The sequence below is a fragment of the Mustela nigripes genome, chromosome 2, assembly GCF_022355385.1.
Source record: "Mustela nigripes isolate SB6536 chromosome 2, MUSNIG.SB6536, whole genome shotgun sequence".
Classification (NCBI taxonomy): Eukaryota; Metazoa; Chordata; class Mammalia; order Carnivora; family Mustelidae; genus Mustela; species Mustela nigripes.
The window spans coordinates 53,043,837-53,066,333 of NC_081558.1; the positions used below are offsets into that span (position 1 = coordinate 53,043,837).

Genomic DNA, 22,497 nt, shown 5'->3' on the forward strand with positions numbered 1-22,497 from the left:
AGTCACCTTCCTGTACCTGATGCTGGTGGCAACCAGTTCCAAATGATTTCCTGACTTCTTGGTATGAGAGGATAACCTCTAATTCAGTACATGTATTCAGCACCAAACAAAATTTGGCCAGTTTTTCTCTCAACCCACCGGCCTGCCCTGACTGACATCAGAAACTTTTCGGCTAAATTACTAAGTTACTATATAACTAGACTAAAAAGTTTGAAAATAGAAGTAAGGTAAAGTGAGTAAATATTCATCTAATATAATGAGGGACCTACCAATATTCTTTAAAATGGTTGTAGCAAAGAATCTCGAAGAACTTTTTAAAAGATTTTATTTATTTATTTGTGAGAGAGAGAGAGAGAGAGAGAGAGAGAGAAAGCGCACAAGCAGGCAAAGTGGCAGGCAGAGGTGGAGAGAGAAGCAGGGTTCCCACCAAGCAAGGAGCCCGATGCAGGACTCGATCCCAGGACCCTGGGATCATGATCTGACCTGAGCCGAAGGCAGAGGCTCAACCCACTGAGCCACTCAGGTGTCCCTCGAAGAACTTTTATTGGAAAGTAAATTATGCAGGGCACTAATGCTAGGCATTTAGTGCATTAATTCCCTCTGAGCATCTAGATAGTCTAGGCTGTCTTTCGAAGCCTAGAGGGAAAGTTGGCTTTTTTTTTTTTTCAACACAGATTACACGATAGGAACAAGATGTGAATTAATGATTATTTTAAGGACCTGCAGGTGCTTGGAAAAGGTTATTACAATTGATAAGACAAATCACACATCAATTTCTATTCTTAAAGCAAAGTTCCCAAAGGACCTAAAAAAAAATATATATATATATATGGCCTATTTCATTTTTCTCTGAGTTATAAAGTTGTATTTCCTTACAAATATTCTCATTTGCAAACCATGGAATTCAGAACTAATCAAACTGCCCACCTGGTTCTATTATAACATCCCTAACATCTAAGAGCCATCCCCTGGCTATTAAAATCATGTCTGTATCCCAAACCTGGAACCTGGAAAAGAAGAGGAAAAAGGAATCTCAGGGAACCTGGTGATTCTGTTCCATGTTGAGGTGGCATTTTCCCCAAACTCTTGAACCTCTTCCTAGAACACCTTTGGAGAATCTGGAAGACCACCATTCCCTAATACCCCAATGACACCACCCCTCTTCTCTCCTTGGGGAATCCTAAACCAAATGGTAATCATTAATCCTAACTACCCTTTAAATTGCAATTACCAACCCCCCCCAAGAGTCATCATATTGTGATTCTCTAGTATTAGATACTAAATATCATATCCCCAGGGAACTGGACGTCTGCTGTCCTCCAAACAATTTACCTCCACCTTACACACCTCTCAACCCAGCTGAGTATGGAACACATAACAGAATCACTATTGTTTATTCAAGCGAACTGAAGTTCATCAAGCATTCTTAGATTATTTTTTTACTGTGGTAAAATACACACAAAATTCACCATTTTAGTCATTTTTAAGTATGCCACTGAGTGGCATTAAGAATATTCACACTGTTGTGCAGCCATCACCACTATCCACCTCCAGAATGTTTTCATCTTCCCAAACAGAAACTCTGTCCCCATTAAACACGAACGCCCTGTTCCCCTCCCCCTTTGCCCAAACCACCATCCTACTTTCTCTATGAATCTGACTCATCACATAAATGGAAGCATACACGATCTGTCCTTTTGTGACCAACACACTTCACTTGGCAAATGTCTTCAAGGTTCATGCATGTTGCAGCGTGTGTCAGAACTGTGTTCCTTTTTAAAGGCTGAGTAATATTCCATTGTGTGCATATTCTGTTTATCTCTTCACCCAGTGATGGACATTTGGGTTGTTTCCACCTGTTGGCTATTGTGAATAATGCTGCTATGGACACGGGTGTGCAAATAACAGTGTGAGTCTCTGCTTTCAATTCTTTGGGGCACGTGCCAGTAAAGTGGACTTGCTGGGTCATATGCTAACTTATGCTACATTTTTAGTCCTTATAAGTTTCGACAAATCATCTACATGTTTGTCCCTCTCTACTAGAGAAAAATAAAAGGCTTCCAAAAGGATGGGTCTGGCCCATAACAATAAGGACAAGAATGGAAGGAAGCCTTGGTAACCACAGTCCAAGCAGTCCATAAGAGAAATGCTCATGAATAATGTAAATATCTGAAATAAAATTAAGTAAACAAAGAACATCCATCACCAAGCTCACTAAAATCAGCAAAGCCAGGCACACACAGGGACGGAAGTCAATGACGCTGTAACCACCAGTAAGCATTTTGGAGACTCACAAGATACAAATTTGTGGTTTTCATTTCTCACTATGGGCCTTTAAAAATTACTCCAAGTCATCCAAGGATGGCTAATGTTAATAATAGTAATAACTACCACTTGTAGAGCATTAGCGTACTGTTTTACAAAGTGTTTTGCACATATATTATCGTTAACAGATCTTCAGCCTGCAACTCCTCCGTGCTGCCCAGAAAATGTGTTTTTCCAATGATGGAGCTAAACCCCCAAGTGTCTGCCTGTGCAGACAGGTGAGGGCACCCGGACGCCCAGCTCTCCAGGAGGGAGTCCCCTTGCTCCATTTTAACCTGAGCTTTGATTCAGAGCAAGGAGGGGCGAGGAGGTCACTTTGTGGAGTGACCTGACAAGTTACTTACACAAAAGCCCTCATTTTCTATTAAATGGGAAGGATCTCTCCATCACTAATTGATCCAACCTACAGAGAGGGGACTCGAGTACAATTTCCACAGAGGGAAGTGGTCAAGTAGCTGAGGTCAAAACCTCCAGACTGCAATTATGGCCATGGGCTTTTTATTTCCCTTGTAATTTTCTTGAAGAATATATGTTAACCCTTTTGGAGGCAATCCTGGCAGTTGAAGTGAGTAGGAAGCAAAAGTCCCCTGTACTCCCTAATCAGCAGCCCCTCAAACTACGCCCCATTATCCTGAGCAGTCCCACGACAGCCGGGCCTAGCAGGAACATGTCAGCCATCACCTGAAGCCCGGTTACTTCCACTCCATCAAGGCAACAATCATTAGTGTGCGTTCACCCCTCCAGCTCATATGTGTCCTCGAGGGCCAGCACGGCAGCCCAGCACACGGCCCTCTCTCTGCACCCGGGCCCCTCGCCGAAGCCACTCGGGGGACATGGCTCTGATTGGGACAAGGTGCCATCTGGTGAGGGGAGAGGGCTGGGCAGGAAAATCACTGCTGTCCCTTCTGAGCAGAGTCAACTCTACCTCTCCCAGGACTCACTGCCTCATGGTTTAAATTAATTACAGCTGAAAATACAGGGTTGCCATCTGGTTTGAAAAAGCAAGGATAAGGGAATAAAATGAAAGGGTTTTTGGTACTAACCTCACTTTAATCATTGCCAAAGAGCATGAAGACAGCCCAGCGTCCTCCCACAAGAAAGCCTTGGGCCTCACAAACTTGGCAAGCAGGCCCAGGCACAAAAGTGGGTAGGCAGATCGCTTGTCAGAATAAGAGTCCCCATCGGCGAGGAGAGCTGCAAGGTGAGGGGGCCTGCCTGCCCCCACGCTGCAAGCCAAGCCTCCTGCGGGTCCTGGGGTAGGTTAGCAACTCCTGGGAGGGTTTATGTACACAGGGTGTCTTGCCAAAATGTTACATGCATCATTACAGTTCCATTCGGTGCGCAAATACATCTGCTGTCAGAATTATAGCATGCGATTTCCGCTTTCTTTGTTTCTCCATCTTCCATAACATAAGGCTTTTATAAAACTCTAAGGCTAAACAAAACACAGGAGGGGAAGGTTGATGGAGAAGGGAGCCAGCCCTGACGGAACCATGCGTGCAACTCTGCGGCACCCTTGTATCTGGCCCCTCAGTGAAGGAATGTCAAAAATCCTCATTTTTCTTCCCATGCAGCCACAACTAGTCTCACTTGTGTTTTGTAGGAAGCAACTTCCTTCTCCTTTCCTCCCATCAGCAGGATCCTGGATGAGAGACTCTTCTCTGTTAGGACTCGGGCTATAGAGAACTACTGACCGTGGGCACTGGGAAGGCAAAGATACCACAGCAGTCCTTGCTTTGTCTCAATGGGCTTTTGGTGGGTACAGAAAACTGCCAAGTCTGCAACTTTCTCCATCAACCACCAGCGTCAGGTGGCCCATCAAGGGAGGGCATCAAGCCAGATTTTCAACCCAATTTAAATCTCCTGCCCACCACTGGAGTTCTTTTTTTTTTTTTTTTTTCCCAACCCAGGTGAGTTTTACAAATGAAACCTGGATAAACCTGAGTCCAGCTGTTTTCAGAAAGGAATCCCCACTGAGGCACAGTGGTGTTGAATGGAATAAACTCTAAATAGTAGGTTATAGTCTTTCATAAACCACCGATCAGAACACTAACAGAGAAGGTAAAAGCAGATTATGAAGATAAGCATTTCTGTTCTGGCAAAAAACACATCTTCAACTCAAAAATGATTTGAAAGTTGTCTTCCAAATCCTGCCCTAATAGAATCATTGTCTATAGCAACAGTGTCCATAACATTCAGAATCTCAGGAGTGTAACTTTCGAGTAAATGGTACATCTGTCAAACCACAGGAAACATCTGGTAAAATGGTTAAATAAAAACAGAATTTAAACTTTTGATTTCAGAGCTTACTTATGGTACCCAACAAGAGGCTATTGAAACAAACACTGAAAGCACTCTGGCCATGCACAGTGCTCAGTGATGGTGACAAATGTCCTTGAAGAGGAGGGAGGGAAAAAGCAGACAAGTCAGAAAAGGCAAGCGGTGAGTGTTCCTTCCCCACAGGGCTCTATCCTGCACATCACCAGGCTCAGCTAAGCTCCCTCCCCTAACCAGGGCTGACTCCTTCCCTGCACACCCACATCCCCCATGCCACCAACAAAGAGGCACTTGGGAAATGCCAGATAAAATGGACTAATGAAGTAATACACAGACAACAAACAGGCCCTTCTCCATTCCACGGCAACCATGTATTAAGTAGATGCAATTATCCCACTATCAGAACACAGCAGACATGTTACAAGGTACTAACCAACACATTTCAGTCCATCCCAGAACACTTTAGAAGATCTTCCATTAAATAAAAGATTGAATGATTCAAACCCCCCCCCCCCCAAAAAAAAGATTTCAAAAAACCAGTAAGGTTGAAAAGCAAATGACAAACTGGGAAAACGGTTATTTTCCTAACATAGCTGATGGAGGATGCTGGACAAGAAAAGTTGTAACTCAGAAGAGAAAGAAGATGAATGGCCTAATTAAAGGAGAGAGAGAAAGATACAAAGTTACAAAAGAAGAAATCCAAATGTCCAATAAGCATGTGAAAAGATCACTCAAGTTCCCTAGTTGGGGGCGGGCAAGTTACTACAATGATTCCCCTGCAAACCTTGCAAAAATCAAATACATGTTAACAGTCACTTTGTGCTGATGCAGGGAGACAGGCACATGCACCCGTGGGAATGCAAATCAGAGGACCTACTAGAGACCAAGCTGGCAGAATACACCATAGTAGAAAAGGGTGCCCTTGGACCCAGAAATCCCACTTCCAGAAAAATGGGAAATATGACCTATGAACAAGGACAACTATACACACATCATCCCAGAAGTTTTGAAAACAACAGACTGCAAACAACACAATATCTGCATTTGTGAACAAGTTCTTTTGGTTACAAGCAACATAAAACAAGGCTAGCTAGTTGAAGAAAAAAGCAGGGGGAAGGGGGGTGGAATTAACTGGAAAGATACTGTGCTACATTTCTTGGAAATGAAAGAAGAATTAAATAACCAATCCTGGAAAAGGACAAAAATGAGGCAGCCCCACAACCTCAGCAAAAGGAGGCAGAAGGAGCTCCATACCCCAGTGAGCAGTCCACAGCTCCTGCTGCCCAGAGCGCGCCTACCCTCTCTCAGCACCAGGGCAAGATGCTTGGCTGGGAGGCACCATGGCCAACAGCTGCAGGTCTTAGCACTTGGTCCCCTTTCCAGGTCCTACCTACATACCTGAACCCAATCACAGCATCATTGAGGAGTTACTGACATAATGTCTTAAAAATTCTGAGACTGTTTTTACTAGATACCACACATGCCGCTGAAAATTAGAAGACACCCCCGCCCCCCCACCATGGCACCAGTTTTCAGCCAAAAGACTTCACCTGAGCTTTACATGAATTATTTCTCAGTAAGAAATTGGGGATCTTATAGGAAAGCAACCTTCTGAGGTTCTGTTTGAGTTGTGTAGGTATGGGAAGAAAAGGAACAGGGAATGTTCCATCTTCGCCATGAATAAGTGAAGGTATTGTTGTTTTGTTTTAAGTAAAACTGTTGGGAATTATGGGCTAGAAATAGAAATGAGCCTTAGGGGCATTCATAGTAAAAATCTATGAAAAGGTATCTTCGACCGGAGGCATGACAATTTCTCATTTGCTCCATGAATCTCAGCCGTCTGTGTTCCAGATCCTTTGCCTCCCGCTCCTCTACTTCTCTCCCTTTCCCTCATCGCTGGATTCTGAGCTCTCACATCCCACCACTGAACAGCCACACAGCCTGAATATGGCCTTTATGTGTCCTGTACAATGCCACCCCTCCCAGCTTCCCAGACAAACCAACTCCCTGCCAGGGGACCCAAGGGAGTCCCAAGGGAGACCTCACAAGGTGCTGACACTTGTCCCTGTCCAGGTCCCCTCTCCTTTAGCCACCACAACGCCATCACCACCCACCCCCCACAAAATGGGAAAATCTATCCTAAATTAAATGCAAAGTATGTTGTGTAAATGAATCCTGAATTAAAGAAAAAACATCTATAAAGGACATTACTGAATGTGAATATATTAGCATATTAGGTCTTATCATTGTTAAAACATATATACAGGGGAAAGCAAATATGGCAAAATATTAACAACTGGTGAATCTAGTGACAGGTACTCACTGAATTAGTTGTTCAGTGTTTCTGTAGATCTGAACTTTTTCCAGAATAAAAAACTGGGGTAGGGGATAGTGGAGGGAGAGAAGGATGGCAAGTCAGATTATCACCAAATTTGGATGGTATGTCTAGAATGATCTAACCAAGTGTAGGCCAAGTGGCATGTCACACAGTCTTACAGAAGAGCCAATACAGGGATATGGGGAGGAACAGTGGGATGGAGAGGTCATGCCATACACATTAAGATGCCATGGGCAATGAAAATGTTAGTTTCAAATATAAGCCTCAAAATGGAAATCATGAGGCAGGTTGGACAATCCAAACTGACCACCCTGAATTCTCCATGAGCTGCTTCCCACATTGGAGCTTGCTTGAAGGTATGTAACAGCGTGAATTCAAATAAATTCTTTTAAATTTAACCACGGCTAAGGGATAGATCAATGATCAATAGTCCATGAAGGCCATCTCCTCAGAAGTAAGTGGGAAAAGGGAGTTTGGGACAGATCATCCAAATCCCTGAAAGTCACCCTAAAGAACTTGGGTTTTATCTTGTTGTCAAAAAGGAGCCAGAGCCACCCTCACCGCCACCCCTCACCAACAAACTCTGCCAGGTCCTCCAAATAAGCTCTCAAGGTTATCTGATGACCACAGTACTCTGCAGCCATCGCAGCCTCTTGCAGCGAGGTCTCCATTCCCAGCTTTACCCACGTTTCACTGTTGGCTCCTAGAGAGCGCTGTCTCCATCACTTGCTCTCACTTGCTCTAAAGCTGAACGCCTAACGCAAAATGATGCGGATCATTCAAAACCAACACGGAGGGACCTCGGGCTGTTGGCAATGCCAGCCCGAAGCTATCACACACAAATAAAATAAGCACAATTTAAGCACAACACATCTACTAGAATAGCCAGTAAACACTTTGGCTTTGAGAACTTTCTTTTTAGGTAGATTTGAAAAAAACACCAAAAGCAATGAACACTTGGACAAGTATTTGTTTGCTTTTCTCAGAGGAACAGATCTACTCTTTGGGTTGATTTGCACCCCGAAGAAATGTCTGGCCATCCCTCTGAAGCATGAGGTGCGTCCAGCTGAAGTGAATTTCTCATTTCCACATACCTTATATTACATTACGCACACACTGGCGTCAGAGCATGATGCAAAGAAGAAATACAAATAGAGAAGTAAGGAAAAAACACATTTCATTCATATGATAAACTCTAAAGGAAAAGATCATTTGATCCCAAACAAGCATCCCGAGTAGCGCTAGTGTTTCACCTTGTAAACTGTACCTCCGCCCAGGTACTAGGGATATGTACTTTCCTGTCTTGGGGGAGCAAGGGATAGACAGGGAAAGGAAGGCAGTGGAGGTAGTGACAGTGGGGTTCTCTTTGTTCCGGCAGCTTCTCTGAACTAAACATCAAGGTTCCAAGGAAAACCCAGAAGCACAGTAAGTGGTGCCATGCAGGGGTTATTACATAAATTCTTAAAATCTTTCCCAAAGGGAAGAGAGTTTCAACAGTATTCTCCTAGTGACTTGTTTTTCATTCAAACACTTACTTAGCGCCTAGCAGGTGTCGGGCATGGTGCTGGGTGTTAGTGGGACAGACGTGAGTAAGACTCAGCTCCCGCCCTGGAAGGATGTGCAGTCTGGGGAGAGGGATACAGACATTTGCACACAACTACAGCAAAGTGCTACCCTTTATACAAAGACATGTTCATGGCGAAGCAGAAGGAATCCCCATTCGCCAAGAGAGGGAGGCAAGAAAAGTGTACCAGGAAGGAGTGAAGGCCCAGGGGCTCACTTCAGCAAGCCGGAGCACAGGGGCAGAAGCTCCTGCAGACAGATGTCTGTGTGGTGTCTTCTGGGGCAGACTGGAGTCACAGAGGAGGAGAGGAAGATAGCAGAAACCTTCCAAGGTGCCCAGACCAGGAAAGAGGGCACTGTCGTGGAAGCGGGGTCTAAGCTACGGCCGGGGCCCATACCAACATGGACGATATTTAGCAGGGCGTGCCAGTGGATTTGACATGAGGGATAAAGTGGGAGAAAGCCACTTCGAGAGCAAGTGGAAAGATAGGTGTCCCATCATAAAGATGGCGGACAGACTGGAAGAAGAAGGAGGCACTAAAACCAATTCCAGCAAAGCAGCACCAACCCAAGGAGCACACCCAGTATCTCAAAGGCAGGCGGCTCTACAGGTGCAAAGGGCAGGACTCGGCTAGACGTGAAGATCTGGGAACCCTCCACCTGGAGTGGTAACCCAACCCATGAGTTGGCATGTGGCTTCCTCAGCAGCATCTGGACAGTGACCAGGACACAGCTCAGCAGAAGAGCAGTAATGCCAAGTCTCTGAAAGATCCTGAGTGGAGCAGGCCCAGAAGTAGGAGGGGAACCAAAGAAAGCGAGAAAGGGGCCATAGAAACCACGGGGGAAGACACAAGGAAGAAGTTCAATCAGATAAGGAATTGCAGGTTTCCTTCTAGATCTGGTGACGAGTGGGTCACCAGGGAACGAGGGAGAGGAGTTTCATTAAAACTGTTGGCAGAGGTGCACCTGGGTGACTCAGTCAGTGAAGTGTCTGACTCTTGATTTCAGCTCAGGTCATGATCTCAGGGTCGTTGAGACTGAGCTCCACAGGGGGCTTCCACAGAAAAGTATGCTTCTCTCCCTCCCCTCTGCCCCTCCTCCCGCTCGGGCTCACTTGCTCACTTTCTCTCTAAAATAAACGAGTCTTTAAAAATACATAAGTTGTTGGCAGAGATCACAGGACTGGACTGGGAAGTAGATATGGAAGTAGAAATAATATGCTTTCTAGAAAGAGCTGAGAGAGGGGGAGAGAGCCAAGGATGGAATATGAGAGACACAAGGTCAAAGGAGGACAGGACCTCAGCCTGCCTCAACCTCTCTAGACTCAACTGAACTTCCCCAAGAGCCCCAGACAGGAAAGACGGCATCCAATAGTCCCAAATCCAGGAATGACACAATCATTTCATTCCAACAGCTGCTACAACAGTACAGGAGCACCAGACCTTTGTGAATCTGAATGTTCATAACAGAATTTTGAAACCAAACAAAATGCTCATTATGTTAGGCAAATGTGCTTCCTGGAATATTCCTGACAGGTCTCATGAAAAAGGCGTGAAGGAGTCCATGGCTACTTACATGATCAGTTGTGGGCTAAACAGTGTTTCCATACATCGGACTTCTCAAAGCCTGCTATGTGCTACCATGAGCAAGCAGACCTGCAAGATTGGGTTAGGTACTTCCCAAACTTGGGTGAGGGAACACTTTTTTCCTTAGAGCATGTGCAGGCAAGAGCATTCTGAGACAATCTATGGGCAATGGTGCCTTGAACCTGTGAGGAGTGGGACTTCAGTGGTCACATGCAGCTGAGGAAATTATTCCTCATAAGTTAGAAAACTCCATAACCATTCCTTGAGGGGCTCAATGCCAGCGAAAGATTTAGGGAAGCAATGAGGTTTCAGTTCTCAGACTTGGTTCTACAGTGACCTGACCTAATGAGAGCTGGTTTGCTGGTTTGTTTCTTCCACTTGACCTTCACCCAGTTTCTGGAGCTGGTTTCTATGTGGATCCATTAGTTGCACTTCTTAGATCTCTTCAAGAAAGGGAAGGCAAGAAGGATAATTTTGAGGAGTGCACAGTAGTGAAGTCGGTTTCCTTCTTCTTCTTTTTCTTTTCTTTTCTTTTTTTTTTTTTAAGATTTATTTATTTATTTGACAGACAGAGATCACAAGTAGGCAGAGAGGCAGGCAGAGAGACAGGGAAGCAGGTTCCCTGCTGAGCAGAGAGCCCGGTGCGGGACTCGATCCCAGGACTCTGGGATCATGACCTGAGCCAAAGGCAGTGGCTTAACCCACTGAGCCACCCAGACGCCCCCTCCCTTTTTTAAAAGATTTATTTATTTGAGAGAAACAGAGTGTGTGGGGTATGTGTGTCTGGGGGGGGTAGGCAGAGGGAATTTCCAGCATACTCCCCACTGAGCCTTATGCACCTGAGATCATGACCTGAGCCAAAACCAAGAGTCCAATGCCCAACCAGCTGAGCCACCCAGGCCCCCCACATCAGTTTCCTTCTATTTTGCAGTACATTATGCCTCTGTCAGGGCTATGAAGGCTGAGATCCAGAATTCAGATCTCTTGTCTGGCAAGGATTCTAGCTACTGCCAGACTGAGAATACTACTGCAACATTAAGGTCTCTAATTACGCTTTGCAGACAATTTGTGAAGAAATTTCAAAATGGAGGCGGGGATGGGAAGGGTTGGTTTACCCAGGAATTTAGCAAAGAAGATAGAGACCGGGTACTGGCACTTCTCAAATGAAAGCTATGCCAGACACAGATCAGTGGGTCTGTAAACTCCTTCGCTATATTCCAGCTGCATGTAGCACAGGCAAATGATGGATTTACAAGCAAGACCCGAAAGGAAAATAAAAGAACCATCGGCACTCACACACAGGCAAATGCTTCTCAGCATATTATTCCTGGTCCTTGGTCCAATCTACTCAAGTGACAGCACTTTCTAAACTTGCAGGACAGCCTGGCTTTGTATTGCAACAAGAGGTCTCTGTAGTCATAAAGCCACCTCAAGATTAATCCTCTAACTATATATAAACATAGCTGCCATTGTGTCCAGATGCACCTTCAAGACAACAGCACTTGGAAAGCTTCAGAGCCCAGAGATCCGGGAAGGACAGAGAAACAGCCAAAGGCTGTGTTGTTTTGTTTCCTCACCTTTGGAACAAATGCTTCTGACTTAGTCTGTAAATAAAAAGAGTTTTTTTGTTTTTTTTTTTTTTTCCCCAGCTTTAACATGCCATTTTAAAAAGTGACTTTACATGCTAATGGTAGTTTTCCGATATATCCCGAATGTTCTCTAATTCCTCTCTAGGAAAAAAGTCCTCCTTTTTCAAGGTTCTTGCCCCACGTTTATATTCTCGGCAACAAAGATAAGCAACACGGAGGTCCCCAGAGTGGACCTGACAAACGATAGTCTTACTAATTCTGCTCCTTTGACTCCTGGCACTCCTGGCATTTCTTTACTCTGTGTGTTATTTGACCAGAAAAAATACCAGTAGCAGGATGGGTATCTCCCCTTCCAGCTTTCTGCAAAGACTCTTAAGGCAGAAGTGATGCCTGCTGGGAAAAGGCTGATGTCAGCTTTTAAGAGCACAGCTCCCTGCCTGGATAAGGAGGTCTTTGTTTTCGGCTGAACTGTGAAAATGAGAAAATGCCTCTAGCCTGACAAACAAGCAACCCACACAACACAGGTCAGGCCTGTGACCTTTATTTAAAGGTACCACACTTCATTAGCAAAACACTTGCACGGAACACACAGATGCGCCTTTAACGTCACAAGGAGCAGGGGCAGCCATAAAAAACCAGCTCCATGTCCGTCCCTGCTGAGGCTTGAGGCTGGCCCGCAGCTCCAATGACCGTGGTAGGGGCAGTCTCACACAAACCGGTTTTTAACATGCTTCCCAAATGTGAAACATTACTAAGATCCAGGCTCCCTTCTCATTCACTTTTTTTTTTTTTTTTTTTAAGTAAATACACCTATTTGCTGTACGTGGAGGGGAGTTTTTTAAAAAACCCTAATTTAACATTATCTCAGTTTCTGAGTTAATTATTTAGGATAACTAAAATTAAGACTATAATATATATATAGTATATATGTATATACTATATATATATATATATGTATATCCATATCCTCCTGAATACCCCAGAATACTTTTGGGAGTACCTATAAGGCTGTGTGTAGAACTACAGAAAAATACAGAATATTCCAAGGCTAAAATGTCCCGAATTTGGATGACGCCAAGAAGGATGTGGGAGAGAAGAGACAGCATAATTTGAGGGATTCTATTTCAAGAGCATTTGATTTATGAAATCTGAAAAGGATTTTGTGTCTGATCCTGAACGGGATCCTGAAAAAGATTATATGTGTCTCTATCTACTTAAACCAAATTTTAAACTGCTCCAGTGCGAGTCTGTTAGACTAAGTTTACTATTGGCCTGTGCCTCTAACCCACTAAAACTGGGCTAGAACTTTTAAACAAGAACTAAAACAATTTTTTCAAAAAGATTTTTTTTATTTATTTGAGAGAGCAAGAGAGAGTGAGAGAGAACACAAGTTGGGGGGGGGGTGTACAGAGGGAAAAGCAGGCTTCCTGCTGAGCAAGGAGCCCGATATGAGGCTCGATCCCAGGATCCCAGGGTTGTAACCGGAGCCAAAGGCAGATGCTTAACCAACTGAGCCACCCAGGCGTCCCCCAAGAATTAAAACACTTTTAAAAGCACTTTCCTTGGGGCACCTGGGTGGCTCAGTGGGTTAAAGCCTCTGCCTTTGGCTCAGGTCATGATCCCAGGGTTATGGGATGGAGCCCCACAACAGGCTCTCTTCTCAGCAGGGAGCCTGCTTCCCCCTCTCTCTGCCTGCCTTTTTGCCCACTTGTGATCTCTGACTGTCAAATAAATAAACAACAACAACAACAAAATCTTTAAAAAAAGAAAAAAAAAGGCACTTTCCTGGGCATAAATGAACAAACAGACAAACACACACAGGCGCTCGCCACACGGAGTCACCATTTCAAGCCTCTTCTGGGGAAGCTAAATGGCAGCTCTCTTTTGCAATCTCCGAAGGGACCCATCACTGCTCAAAGAGGATTTGCCTTGCAGAGTTACTGTTACTGCAGTGACCACAGTTACTGTTACTGTTACTACAGTGTTTCTTGTTACTGACAGCTCTTTACTACCTCATGCCCCCACCCTGGCTACTGTTAAAGTGAAGTCTCCACCTCTCATCTCCAAAGCATCATCGGTAGCATTTTGAGAGTGCTTAACTAGAAGATTGTCTAAAACCAAAAGGCGCTAATGTCCTGGATCAGATGGTTCAGAGCGACTAAATACTGACACTATTAATGTAAATGTACCGTCCTCACCAAGAGGATCTGGCTCTGGGACCAGAGAGCCTGGGTTTTGATTCCTGGCCCAGTGACCTATTAGTGAGCTGTGTGACCTTGACCAAGTACAGGACCTCTCTGGGCTTCAGTTTTCCCATCTGTAAGCAAGGGATAATCACAGCATCCACATCCTGGGGTCATGAGGATGGGGTGAGATCATGCCCATGAGGTGCTCAGCACAGTGCCTGGTATACAATAATCAATCCTCACTGTTATTAAGAAGCCCCAAGGCAAAGGCTCTCATGATTCCGGGGATGCTGCAGATCCCGAGCGGTCACCATTCTCAGTGGTAAAGTGTGCCCCCTCTCAGGTTTATGTGGACGTGAACACATCTGTAAAGCATGCTGTCTATAAGTATGTATTACTGTTTACCTGACCAGGTCCCAGCTGTCCGCAGGGTCAAGGTACCAAAATAACCCCAACTTTTCAATTTCCTCTGGGTCTAGTTTTAATATGAAATGAGGGATTGTCCTCATCACTTTCATGGAGTTTGTGGAATAAACTCTCGGTAAAGCATGTCCATATGTATCCAAATTAAAGGTACTAAAGAGATACAAGAAACACAGCATCACCAAAGGGAGCACGACACTGCTGCTAAGCATTTTACACACAGACACCACAAACTATAGATACTCCAGAACATCTGAGGTAACCATTTATACAATCAACCCCACTGCAAAAAAATAAAACCCAGAGGAAAACCCCAAAACCCATTTTAGCCAGTAGTTAGTAAGTTTTTATGTTTTGTTTTGTTTTACTGAGTTTCCTTTATAGGACTAGCACTTAATTTCAAAGGCCACCTCCAACCTTCTGTCAAGCTGAAAGAATCACTGGTTTTGAGTTTGTCTGTTTCTCCCTCTTTTCTATTCATGCTTATGGAGGGAAGAGAAGGCAACTAGGGCCAGGGGGGTGGTGGGAGGAGTAAGAATAGGGAATGAAGGGAAGGAGAAAGCAGAGGAAACAGAGGAGCCCAGAGGCTGCATATGCATTCAAAGAGAAAGCAGAAATGGCTACATTAGGCTTGAGAAAAGACTTCAAAAGAATGGCCACAGAAGCAAAGACAACAGCACTGGACACATTTCACACCAGGACAGTATTACAAAGGAGCGCCACCCGTGAGGAGAGGCACTGTTTTCTTTCACTAGCCCTTCCCCATTCAGTGTGGACTCCGTCTGTGGCAAACCCGGCTAGTTAGAGCACAAGCCTAGAGACCATGGCTTTGATCCCAGTGTGAGCTTACAGGGTTTTGCCCCATCCCAACTGCATAACACTGATCACCAGGGGATGCCTCCCCCAGATGGAAGAGGAGCACAATCTCTTGCAAGTGGGTCTAATTCAGTTCAACATAGAAATTATTTAGTCCCTACCATGTACTGGACATTGCACTGGTGAAGTGTCATAAATATATGATGTCCATATTTAAGATGCATGCAATCTGGGGCACCTGGGTGGCTCAGTGGGTTAAGATGCATGCAATCCTACCTTGGGTAAAATACAGTTTTGGCAAATGACCTTTGGTTTCACACACAACAGGGCTAATCCCAGCTCCACTGCTTTGGACCACAATTATCTCAGAATCTCAATTTCTGCTTCTCTGAGTAACAGAGCTCTCTCTCTCTCTCTCTCTCTCTCTCTCTCTCTCTCTCACACCCCCCTACCTGTCTAAGGGTCTTATTTATTATGAGAATCAAGTAAGACAGTATCTTTAAAGTATCGAACACAGAATGAGCATACAGTTGCATGTATGTATGAGCATACAGCATATAGCACTCAATATATGCTCCCTCCCGCTCACAGATGACCTAACTCAACTGTTCAATGGCAAACCTTTAACACACATAAACCCTACACATACCTACACATATACAGAGAAAGCTGAAAATGGCTTTCTTTGCAAAAGTCCCCTTAGACTGTACTCTTCAGCACAGAACTCTCAGCCAAGCAGCCCAAACCAGGTCACAAAACCAGTATGAATTTAGCCTGTTGTCTTAACTCCACCAATTGTCTGCCTTCAAGTTTTTATAGTACTGCAAACACACAAGACACTACAAATGCAGAAGTTTAACTACTGCAGCATTATCAGGATTGTAAAATGCTAGAAATTACCTGTATGTCCAGACAACGGAGACTGGTTAACTGACCTCTGGCACGTGCACACCGTGGAAAGCTATGCAGCCATAAACTAGGAGAAGGAAGGGCATGGGAAAATGTCTACCGTATATGGTTGAATGAAAACACCAGAACTCATATAAACATATAAAGTATGTTAAGAAAAAGATGGGGAACTGAGAAACCATTCGTGTATCTGCTTACTTTAACTTTAACAAAAAGAACCACAAGAAGGATAACAGCCTACAAGAGGAAGGTTCAAAAGGAAAGTACTCCTCCAAGTACTTTTAAACACAGTTCTGACTTTTAGAAGCATGTTAATGTTTTACATATTCAAAAATAAAACACAATCAACAAAGATAGATCTACAGCTAGATGCAAAAAGAAATGAATGAACCCAACTATATATTCTGGTTAACAGAACATGGAAAGGTGGGGAGAGGAAGCAACTAACTACAAAGTTACAAGTACTTTGTTACACAGTCAGCACAGACTGAAAAATGAACTGCCAGCAAATCTTGAACTCTTCTTGGTAGGTTTGTTTTTCACAGTGGTATGGGCACCGCAATTCTGAAACTATTGTATGTGAACTACAGGAGTGAACAATTAGTAAATGTATTACTGGGAAACAGGGAGATGCAAATAAGGAATGGGGGATAGTGAGGAAGAATTCTGTGGAATTGGGATTAGAACTGGGAGTAGTAATATGAACTCATGATTTCTTAGCTCTTTCCCCTGACAGAACTTTCTGTGATGGTAGAACAATTCTATATCTGTGCTGTACAACAAGGTAGCCACTAGCCACATGTGGCTGCTGGGCTTGAAATATATCTACCGAGTATGAAATGTGGCTAGTGCAACAGAAGAATTGAATTTTAAATTTTATTTAATTTTAAATTCGAATTTTCACATCTAGCTAATGTCTTTAATACTCAACAACTCAAATCTAAAGGCAATGACAGACTGTGGACTCTGAGAAACAAACTGAGGGTTTTAGAGGGGAGGGGGCAGAGGGATGAGTGAGCCTGGTGGTGGGGATTAAGGAGGGCACATATTGCATGGAGCACTGGGCATTTACATAAACAATGAATCTTGGAACATTGCAAACCAATGATGTATTTATGATGACTTAACAATAAAAAAATTTTTAATTAAAAAAGCTTGGGATAACAATAACAACCAACAACAAAAAGACAAAGGCAATGACAGCATAAAAATACTTAGCACCCAGATTTTGGCTTCTAAATCCTATTAGCCACAAAAAGGAACCAGGGTCCCCTGGAGAAATGTTTGATTCCATGGCTGACACAGTAGGTTACAAGAGGAGGATTGTTTGCCAGAAAATAAGAAGCACTTTAAAAAAAAAAAAAAAAAGGCCCGTAACAAGGACACAGGAGCCAGCTGAAGTACTCCATGAGTCCATATGGGTCATGGATATAGTAAGAGAACTCTTCCTTAGCAGATCACACCTGAATACCAGGGTCATAGAAAAAAATTACTTTTTGACATTTCCATGAGAGGAATCCCAACACCCATGCCCCCATACCTTACTTAATCCACTCTCTTTCTAAGAAACACAGTATCTTTCAACTTCTAAATTAAACATTCATGTTCTTAACACTTTTCTTAAAAAACAAGCAAAAAAATACTTCTCTGAGTCACCATATCAAGTCAATGAAGAGTTCAAATGTCCCAGGCTATACAAAGTTGGAATAAGAGTCCAGGAATTCTCAATTTCCAAGTTCTGAAGAAATCACTAAGGAAACCTCTCTTCTTTGTCTTCCTCCTCACTGAATTAAGTCCGATAAAATTTAGTCACTGTCTGTAGCTTCCTATTCTGGCTCGGAGACACCCAACCTCTCCTCCTCTATACTGGAAAGTATCTCAATATGATGATTATAATGAAATGCAGCCAAGGAGTGCATCTTTGAAACTCTCTTAGTTGTCAAAACTGTTTTTCAACAACACTCCATACCCAGAATTATTGTGGTTTCTCAGTGATAAGATAAACAAAACACATTTTCACTACACAACATGAACATGTTCTAAGAAGATAAAAGCAAAAAATCATTTTGTAATTTCCTTAAAGAGACAAATATACTAGGCCATTCTTTTCCAAACAAATATCAATTTGTAATTTATTATTTTAAAAAAACTCCTTAGACATATCAAATAAAAAGGAGGGAACAACCTTATAGCTCAAAGAGGAAATGTTCCCTCAAATCCAACAATAGTAAGTACAATATGAAGAGAGATGTAGCATCTTTCCAATTTGCCTATAAAATCTGTAATTCCATTCTTAGAAGATACAAATAGAAATACTGTTACCCTTACTGAAACAAATAATCATCACAGGAGAACAGTGACAGAAGAATGAACAGGGGCGCCTGGGTGGCTCAGTGGGTTAAGCCTCTGCCTTCAGCTCAGGTCATGATCTCAGGGTCCTGGGATCGAGCCTCGCATCGGGCTCTCTGCTCTGCAGGGAGCCTGCTTTCCCTCCATCTCTCTCTCTCTGCCTGCTTCTCTGCCTATTATGTGATCTCTGTCTGTCACATAAATAAATAAATAAATAAAATGAAGAAGAAGAAGAAAGAAGAAGAAGAAGGAGAAGAAGAAGAAGAAGGAAGAAGAAGAAGAAGAATGAACAGACCACATGCTGATCACCTAGAAGTCCAAGCAGAAGAAGAAGAATGAAGAGACCACATGCTGATCACCTAGAAGTCCAAGCAGTGTGGCCCAGGGGGCCACTGCTCTTTCTATTTGCCTAAAACACTGTGTGATGATGTCAATTGTGAGATGCACATGAAAACCCAGCAATTCTATTTCTATTATGTATACTTTAAGTTATTTATAGTGTCCTCATTATAACATAGTATGAATAATTTATAGTCATCTGTACTTCAAGATCATATTTGCAACGACCTAAGGAGTTACAAAATCATTTTGTTAGTTTGGTTTTTTTTTCTTAAGAATTTATATATTTATTTGACAGAGAGAGCGCATGCAGGGGAGTGGCAGGAGGAGGGAGAAGAAGAAATAGACTTCCCACTGAGCAGAAAACCTGACGTGGGGCTCGATCCCAGGACCCTGGGATCATCACCTGAGCTGAAGGCAGATACTTAACCAACTGAACCACCCATGCACCCTCATTTTCTGTTTTAACGTTATAATAATAATATTAATGATGACTTTGCCTGAGTGCTTACCATCTAGACGCCAGGCACTGCAAGAGGCATTACAATCATCCTATGATGATGTAACTATGATGACTTCCACCAAAAGATAAAGAAGCTGAAATTTGAGTCCAGACATTCTGAGTGCAAATCAGACACACTCAGAAATTAAGTTCACCATAATAGTATTTTTATTCTTTACCATTGTTATCAATATTAGAATAAGGGACTCAGCAATAATAAAAGTAATAAAACTGCACCAAACTCCCCGCACATGCTGACTCTCATGCTCCTGACAGGTGTCTCGTGAGCTAGTATCATTGCCAGTTTACAAAGGACAGTGGGCCCAGGTACATTAAGTGGCAGAATAGCCATTTAAACCAAGGCATGTCTGCTCACAAAAATACTGTTTCAGGGCTACCTCCCCTTTGGTTCAAAAAAAAAAAAAGACCAACTGTCTCCTAATTGGGTTTCAGGAAAGAGGAGGCAGAGGAGAAGAAATTGCTAGTAACAAGAGAATGAACAAACAGTTGAGCGCCCGGAACCTACATGACCAGCCTCTCCCTATTTGGGAGAGCTCATTGTTTTGCAGTGCCTTGTTGCTAGATTCCTGATTGTAGCAAATTCCAGGGCTCCAGACTGCAGGCTCAGCCTCTGACTAACACTACCGTGATTTATTTGAGGATAAATACCTCTGTCAGTATGTCTTATGACTGAACACAACAGTCCAAGCAGGCTGGAATGCATGGAATGCTCGGGACTGGGGCGCTGAGGCAGCACAGGGCTGCTGGCCTTGGCGGCGGCCTCTCCCTACGCAGGGTCTCCGCCAATGAGAAAACAGGAACTCTCTGAGCAGTCACGCTCCTGCCAGAAGCAGCAGCATCCTCAGAAATCAGAACTGGGGAAGCCAAGCATTGTGAATAATTATGAAATATCAATTCCTGCCCGGGGAGGGGAAAAAGAGTAGGATCTTCTAACCTGAATCTACAAAGCTACACCTTCTAATCATCAGGGCTATCTCACCCCCTCTGAAAAGCTCCCCCACTCCAACAATACCGACTCGTTGCACAGTTGCCAGAGCAGACCCTCCGGGCAGCTGGCTGGCTGTCTCCAAGCGCTGAGAACATGGGAAAAGACATTCCGCTCCCTTTGTGGGACGTGAGTGTTCAGAAGAGAGTGCAAAGGGGAAGCCGGAACAAGGTGCACAGAAGCAAGCTATTTTCCTAATAGATGTATGGATTCAGAAAACTTTCATTTCAACCCCTCTGTTTCACAAATAAGGAAACTGAGGCCAAAGAGTTGGAGCAACTCATGTCATGATTGTAGAGAATGCTGGTGGCAGAGGGAGGACTAGCCCCAAGCCAAGTGCTCTAATGGCTACAACAGGCTCACATACCAGAAGCGACGAGCAGCACCTTATTGTAAACACAAAAAGCCATCTTTCCCACTTAGGAAGATCTCAAGTTTATACCCTGAATATACACAAGGTGAAAATTAATTCAATCACTCCCCGGCTTTTCTGCAGTTTGCTTTCCACAATCAGCTGTGGCCTGGAAGCAAAGGATTCTCCTTCTAGCCAACAGCAGCTGAAAGCTCCATCCCAATGCCTCTGTCATTCACCTCCCAGCATCATACAGACATTTTATGATCTCACACCACCACAAGAAGAAGGGTGAATACAGTACAACAGATACTCTGAGAGAAAGACCACATTCACATAACTATTATTATAGTATATGATTATAATCATTCTATTTTATTATTGTTGTTGTTAATCTCTTACCATGCCTAATTTGTAAATTAAACTTTCTCACAGGTATCTATGTCTGGGAAAGCACACAGCTTATATAGGGTTTGGTACTCTCTGTGTATCAGGTATCCACTGGGAGTCTTAGAACATATACCCCTCGGATAAGGGGGGTGCGCTACTGTACTTTTTTTTTTTTAAGATTTATTTATTTTGAGAGAGAGAAAGTGAGAGAGAAAGCAAGCATGAGAGGGGGGCAGAGGCAGAAAGAAAGGGAGGAGCAGACTCCCCATTAAGCAGAGAGCCCGCCGTGGGGTCTGATCCCAGGACCCAGATCACAACCTGAGCTGAAGGCAGACGCTTAACCAACTGAGCCACCCGGGTGCCCTGCTACTCTACTTCTTAATGTGTACAAGCCTAGACTCCTAAGCAAAACATTTTACATATGTATGCTCAGGGGCTAACCTTTTCTTCCATTTCCTGGACATTTCCATAAGACATTCACCAAAGATGTATTCTCCTAACACACACACACACACATACACACAGTCATACAAATAATTTGGAAGGAAAGAAGATGTCATCTCTCATGTTATTAGAAACAGTTAATCTCCCGCCTGGCAGGTAAGCACTGTTCATTCTTTCACTTCACAGCTGGCATGAAGTTGCAAGAGAACACGGCCCCAGCACAGAACACACGGAAGCCACCACCAGAACGCCTTCACTTCAGAAAGAAGGAACTCACAGATGGGGGTTGAAGATGCGACTCATCTTAGAAGCATGGTCGTTTTCACAGTCCAGGTCGTCGTCCCCTTGCTCCACGCTGAACTTCCGCTTGCTGGGACTGATGGGCGGAGGGCCTGTGCGGTGACTGGTGAGGGCAGATGCCACAGGGAGGGTCTGCATCCTGGGTTCTCCCCTGAGAGCAGCTTCACCTACGCAAAGAGAGATGATGTCGTCACCAAGGAGGTGAAACGCCCCCACCTTGGTGTGCCGCTTGCCCGCCCACCCCTTGCAAAACTACTCCCAGTGGAAAGTTTTGGCAACCCAACGGGCGGCCTGCCATTCTCGGAACATGGCCTGAGCGCGAGGTGAACTGCCAAGCACAGGAGGTTTTACACAAACGTGGTTTTCTACACAATAACGCCCTTCCCTCCCCCAGCTTTACTGAGATGTAAGGGATATACGGCACTGTGCGTGGTTAGGGTGCACGCTGTGCTGATTTGCTAACAGCTCCATCGTGACAAACAATTACCACGTCTTCACCAACTCTTTAGGGTAGAGTTTAAAATTAAAAGTTGCAATGAAGTAACAGATGGGTAAAAGTACTGACCACAAACCATCTCAAAAGTTAATTTAAAACAACAAAGATCTTTTGATGTGTGGGTATTGGACTCTATACCTAGAAGAGAATGACCTAACACAGGCTTCATTAGATCACGACTAGAAACTCACTTTTCTTGCCTGTTACTTTTTTATTACAATTTTGGTATGTTATTTTTTTAAAGAATGAGGAAAATTTATGGGTTAATAATTCACATATTTGCTCAAAATGTTAAGAGAAATGAAAA

The 22,497-nt window shown here is 43.7% G+C and overlaps 1 protein-coding gene across 4 annotated transcripts in view; it reads right to left on the reverse strand.

Moving 5' to 3' along the window:
• Positions 1 to 22,497, reverse strand: part of VGLL4 (vestigial like family member 4) — a 154,546-nt gene that overhangs the window by 21,194 nt on the left and 110,855 nt on the right. For all 4 annotated transcript variants that reach the window (XM_059390342.1, XM_059390343.1, XM_059390344.1 and 1 more), the window contains one exon: positions 21,672 to 21,861. In XM_059390342.1, the coding sequence (XP_059246325.1) occupies positions 21,672 to 21,861 (190 nt within the window). The remainder of the gene's footprint in view (positions 1 to 21,671; positions 21,862 to 22,497) is intronic.